Source organism: Nannobrachium achirus (assembly GCF_963921795.1).
Source record: "Nannobrachium achirus genome assembly, chromosome: 22".
NCBI lineage: Eukaryota > Metazoa > Chordata > Actinopteri > Myctophiformes > Myctophidae > Nannobrachium > Nannobrachium achirus.
In genome coordinates, this window is record NC_137829.1 from 8,411,924 (window position 1) to 8,417,923 (window position 6,000).

At 43.6% G+C, this 6,000-nt stretch overlaps 1 protein-coding gene across 8 annotated transcripts in view; it reads left to right on the forward strand.

Annotated features, from left to right (window-relative positions):
* lmo7a (LIM domain 7a) overlaps positions 1–5,787 on the forward strand; it is a 65,756-nt gene extending 59,969 nt beyond the window's left edge. For 7 of the 8 annotated variants that reach the window (XM_080753385.1, XM_080753384.1, XM_080753390.1 and 4 more), the window contains 5 exons: positions 590–785; positions 1,706–2,047; positions 3,202–3,310; positions 4,279–4,381; positions 5,032–5,787. In XM_080753385.1, the coding sequence (XP_080609511.1) occupies positions 590–785; positions 1,706–2,047; positions 3,202–3,310; positions 4,279–4,381; positions 5,032–5,054 (773 nt within the window). In that variant the 3' untranslated portion in view covers positions 5,055–5,787. The remainder of the gene's footprint in view (positions 1–589; positions 786–1,705; positions 2,048–3,201; positions 3,311–4,278; positions 4,382–5,031) is intronic. The other variant, XM_080753387.1, reaches the window with a different exon arrangement.
* The last annotated feature ends 213 nt before the right edge of the window (positions 5,788–6,000 follow it).

Sequence of the window (6,000 nt, forward strand, 5' to 3'; positions counted from 1 at the left end):
GAAAATTGCTCAACATATGCAAGTTAGCATCCGGCAGTTTCTACATGCTGGGGACCCATACTCAACATTTCTAACATAAAACCTTACTGTACTCAATATGTCCGGGTTCACAATGGGGCTCTATGGGCTGGCAAGTAGACTACTACGTTACACAGATACGGAAAGGAAAGCAGAGATTTTCAAGTTTGTCATGGGCTGAGCCAAGCAAATGAGCCTATGGAAAAATGTAACGGAACAGGAAACGGCAATGCCACCTTCTGAAAACAGGGACTACAGTTATGCACTGATCCGAAGAGCAGTTATTTTAATCAATCAATCAATTAAACAATCAATCAATCAATCAATCAATCAATCAATTACCCAGAAATCTATTTGAGTGCAATATTGGTATTTTATCTTGGCCTACTGTATAACTAAACGTTGCATGTTCTCACATGCTTTCCGCATCCACTATACCATTGTGATTGCAGTGATTACATAAAGTGAACAATGACATAGTACTTTAATTGTACTAAAGGTCATGCTCTAATGACCACAGACTCTGGGAGCACCATTAAACGCTGTCCCTCAATGCTGTCTCTCTGTCCAGTGACAGGCAGTGGTGTGGGGGAGACGTCATGGAGAGACTCTCAGAAGAAAGGAAAGTCCCAGGCAGAGCAAGAGAGACAGCAGATTTTGCAGGAGATGAAGAAGAAAACCCCCCTGCTGACGGACAACAGCTGGATCCGGCAGCGTGCCGCCGCCGCTGCAGTCCCCAAGGAGCCCATCCACCTGCCAATGCGCAGGTACACTACACTGCACTACAGTATCTCACCCATAACACAAACATTACGTCAGTAAACACTAAACAGCCAACGGGACTGAATTAAAGGTGTTCGGTAGGTAGGCCCTTATTTTCTGATGGTACACTGCGCTTTGTCAGTGTATTGTTTGTGTGTTTAACCACTTAACCACAAAACATTTATAAAGTATTTTATAAATTAGGAGATTTGCAAGCTCACAACGCATCATTTGCTTATGGCATGCTCAAAATTGGGGTCGCGTATTTAAAGTGGTTAAATAACCATAAACATACTAATGTTTTCAGTGTCCTCAATTATTGTCTGCTTAAATGTTGTCTCTCAAAGCATGGACGGCTACCAGTCTCAGCCTGCTTTTGTCAAATCTGGTCTCATCAATAATAAACAGGAACAAAAATTCAAAGCAATGTGCATCGATCACTGTGGGTACAGATGAAAGCTATGAAAATATGAAAAATGAGAAGGAAATGCTCCAAAAACCAAAATATTTATTTATAGCCTTAGATAAGCTCCCCTTTACAGCATTTGGATGTACCGGTATACCTACAGACCACTTTGCATTGCGTTTCAAGTCCACCCTTACTCACCTTACTCAGGTAGCATTGTTTTGAGTTGACACTTTAAACGCATTGCTAAGTGGTCTTTACTGTATGTACATTGGGTCTGAAGGCCTACTCAAAATGTTGTAAAGGGTGACCTATTTAAGGCTATTAATAAACATTCCTTTGTGGCATTATGCAATGGCTTGTCATCTCATTTTTCATAATTTTTGTCGCCCGTTTGAGAATTGTATCTTTCACTTTTTGTGGAGTAAAGACGAAGATTCCCGCCAGTCCATTCTTTTAGGAAATGCTTCTACTAGTACTAACTGGTTAACATGGGCTGGGCTGGGGTTGGCTTTGCAGAGGAGAGTCCCTCGACAACCTGGACACGCCTCGCAACTCCTGGCGGTCGTCATGGACGCCAGGAAGTACCTCGTCCATCCCCAACTACAGTCGGCCTCACTCTGCCCTCTCCGGCAGCACTTCCTCGTATGGCGCCGGAGCCGGGCATGGTGTGGGGGTGGGGCCGCGGCCCGGCTCAGCCACCCTGCCCTCCTCTTACTCCATGGGCTCCCTCAGAGGTGGGGCAGGAACCCCCTCGTCCCTGTGGTCTCAGCACTCGTCTTCGCCGACGCCGTCGTCTCCCTCCCCCACCACCTCCCCCGAGCCCCCCTCCGAGGCGCGCCCTCCTCAGCAGCGGAGCAGGTAACAGCCAGCAAAAAGCCCTAATGCAACTTTGCTTCTAAACCAGGGGTCTTCAACAGGGGGTCCGGGACCCCTAGTTACTACAGGGGGGCCGCAAAGTCTTTGTGTGATAGGACAATTGTTTTAAATGAACAACTTGAACCCTCACATCCCTATTCTCAGGAGAACTTTAGCCAAAAATTGCAGATCTACAAGCTCTCAACACCTTGCGCTGTGAGGCGTTGAGAGCTTGTAGATTGGCTATTTTCAGGCATAAATAGGTTTGGTGTAGAGGTAAAAAAGAGCAGACCAAGTACTGAGTGAAATGTCAAATGTACTTAGTATCAACAATTTAAGTAGTTAAGTCAAGTCTGAAAAAACACATTTACACGAATCCAACATGGACTGATGACAGTGCTGTCAAACAAGTCTATGAATCTATCTTTGAAATCGATGAGAATCTGCAACACAATTTTATACAACATGTAGTGGGAGTCCCTGCTGTATCTCCCTCTCAGCTAAGGGGTCCTTGGCCTGAAAACATTGAAGACCCCTGTTTTAAACCCTGTCTGATACTGTGGTGCTGCTTCTAACCCAGGAGCCACTGATGCAGGTGTGATTCCATGACCCTGGTTTGGGACTGGTAAAAGGGAAACTTGTATGTCATGCTGTTATTTTGAATCATGTGTTATGGTTCCATTTATTTTGTCAAACTAATATACATTCGCTCACTTCAGATCCAAACGATTACATGGAGGCGATTCTATATAGATTTCCGCCTCCCTTTGGCTTTGCCATTCAGTTGAATAGATAGTGTATGGGTGTGTGTGTGTGTGTGTGTGTGTGTGTGTGTGTGTGTGTGTGTGTGTGTGTGTGTGTGTGTGTGTGTGTGTGTGTGTGTGTGTGGTTGTGCGTGTGCGTGCGTGCGTGCGTGCGTGCGTGTGTGTGCGCAGTCGTGCTCGCGTGTGAGTGCGCAGTCGTGCACGTGTAATTGTGTGTGTGTGTGCGCACTTGCCTATGCATATATTTTCACACATGCATAATTTCTTTGTATTGAATGTTTTTATTTTCAATTCATATCACACACAAAAGAACAGTACATAAAACAACACAGTACATTCACACATGTATAATTCATGCACAGATCAATCATGGTTCTACATTCTGTAATCTAGGTCAGTGAGTGGCAAGAAAATCTGTACGTTCTGTGACAGCCCACTGGGAAAGGGAGCTGCCATGATCATCGAGTCCCTTGGGCTCTGTTATCATTTGGGATGTTTTAAGGTGAGAGTTTAAAGTCCACGTCGGACAACCTTGGCCAGGAGATTCTTGCCCATCTTGGTCGGACCCAACAGAAACTAATCTTGTCTATCTCAGCCTTAATTATACTCTACTAACCAGATGGATCGCAAAGGAAGCTGATCCCTTTACTGCACTAACACACTCTTCGTCATGTCACACTATTCTGTGAGCCAAACTAATCAATTCCCTCCATTCTATTTCTTCCTAACATCCTAACGCTTGATTCTTGTTGCTGATCTAACCCCGGAGCTTTGGTTGTTACTAGGGTCTCACTCTCTGAACTGTCGGTCTCCTGCATCTAATTGGTTATCATGGCTTGTCATCCTCAGGTGTCTGTCAATCATTCTGATGTTATTTCTTTTCACTTTTTCTGTTTGCCGTGGCTGATGTTCTGCAGCTCCTACTGCACTGTACATGTACCGCACATCCCAGAGCCTTCAGTCAGTCTGTGCTCTAAAGCCTGATTTATACTTCCTCGCACAAGGATGTTGCATGCTGAAAATCGCATATACCTGCTCACAATCCACGGCGGGTTCGGTTCAATGTGCTTTTGTGCAACGGAGAATAAATTAGGATTTACTCCTGAGCAGGACACTGAAGGCTACACACTAAAATCTGTAGTGCTAATTAGAATGTTATAATTAAAGCCTAGTGTACAATACATACACATAGTAAAATCTTCAATGTTCATTCACTCCAAGAGTGTATAAATGTAACCGGATACATTTGGTTACATTTGTGCGCTCTTGGATTTACACAAATGAACTCTGGGGATTTGTTTTACTGGGTATACTTTGTCATAGGAGGGTGTGGCTTTTCACGTGATAATTGAGCGTCACCGCCAGACGTAGACACAGAGGACACATTTGGCTTAAACCTCTGGATTGAACTGTGTAGCTCTAATTAGCGGAGTCTCCTATCTGACCCTGCCCTCTGCTAAAACCCCACAGTGCATCGACTGTAAGTCCGACCTCGGAGGATCAGAGGTTGGGGCCGAAGTCAGGATACGAAACAGACAGCTCTACTGTAACTCCTGCTACATGCGACTCAAAAGTGAGTACATTAACCCATTTAGGCCTGGGATTATTGAATGCTTTAACTATTGAAAAATAGCAGGTATACAAGCTCACAGCGCGGCACCGAGTGCCGCGCTGCGAGCTTGTAGATCTGCTATTTTTGAAAAAGTCGTGAAAATGTGTGCAAATCTTTGAATATATGTATTTTTTAGAGCGAATGTTTGTAACTCAAATTTTGCTTCTGGGGGTGGTCCCTGGAACTAAATATTTTGAGATGGGGGTCCGTGGCCAAATAAATATCAGTTTGGGGGTCTTTCACATGAAAACCACTGACATAGTAGTCTCTCAAGAACAGACTAACTGAGCTCCAGTTAAGTGAAAAGGACCTTTTCTTTGACGATGGCTAAGCCAGATTGCTGACATAGAAACATAGGTTCTTCAAAAAACCTTAGAAGGATTCAAAAGACACTTATAGAATCGGGTCAAAATTCAAATTTTCACAATTTTTCAAAAATAGCAGATCTACAAGCTCGTATATCTGCTATTTTTCAATAGTTAAAGCATAAAATAATGATAGACAATAATGTGTACCCGTTCTAAATGGGTTTTAAGCACCACAGACTCTGTGCGGCCCGGCTGTTTCCAGGCTTCACCGGCCGTGTAATCCTGTTGTTCTCTTCCTTGTAGCTGGCCAGCCAACCCCCATGTGATGGGACTGCCCTCCAGCAGATCGATGAAGAGACTACTCTGGACAACAACCCGTGAACAACGCAGCCATGGAAACCAGGCAGGACACACCAGCCTAGATGCATTCGCATTTATGATTCCACAAAGTCCCCCCTCCCCCCCCCCTCGCTGATCATCATATTGATTCTTTTTACAGTGTGTGTGTGTGCGCGTGTGTGTGATTGAGAGGGTTAGCAACGTTAATGTGTTCATATCTTAAAGTATTACAAATTGTACAAAGTATAAGGGATGTGCATGCACCAGAGCGTTTTTAGATGTTTTAACCATAAAACACTTCTCAAGTGTTATATTGTCTTTAAAATTATTGAGGCAGATCATGACCGATTTTGACAAATGATATATCTGAGACAGAAGATTAGATTTGGGGGAAAACCTGCACCTTCATCTCCTCTCATCTAGGCCTTATTTCTGCTGAGTCTTGTGCTATAAAAATGTGTTGTCAACTAAGCTGTGCTTACCATGTGTATGTGCCTTCATGTTCCTAACAAGGGAGAAGTGATAAGAGGTGAGATTATTTCCAAAATGTATTTAAACATTTTCACGGTTATTTGGAGAGCACTTATCTTGGGTTTTCACTGTTGGAATTACGATCGAGAACTTTTCCCTGAGAGAGAGAAAAAAAAAAAAGAAACGTACCGTATTGTCTGGAATGATATTGAGGCAAACCTTCTTCAGTAACGTTTGTAAATAAAATGACCAAATGCTCATCTTGTCTGACTGTGTACTTGTATTCACTGAACCGTAGGATTGCTTTAATGTGGTTATATTTACTCTGTGATGCTTGGATCATCCTCCCAGGATTCATTTCTCTCTCTCTCTCTCTCTCTCTCTCTCTCTCTCTCTCTCTCTCTCTCTCTCTCTCTCTCTCTCTCTCTCGTTAAGTAGTGTAACTGAAAGGAATTTCAATGA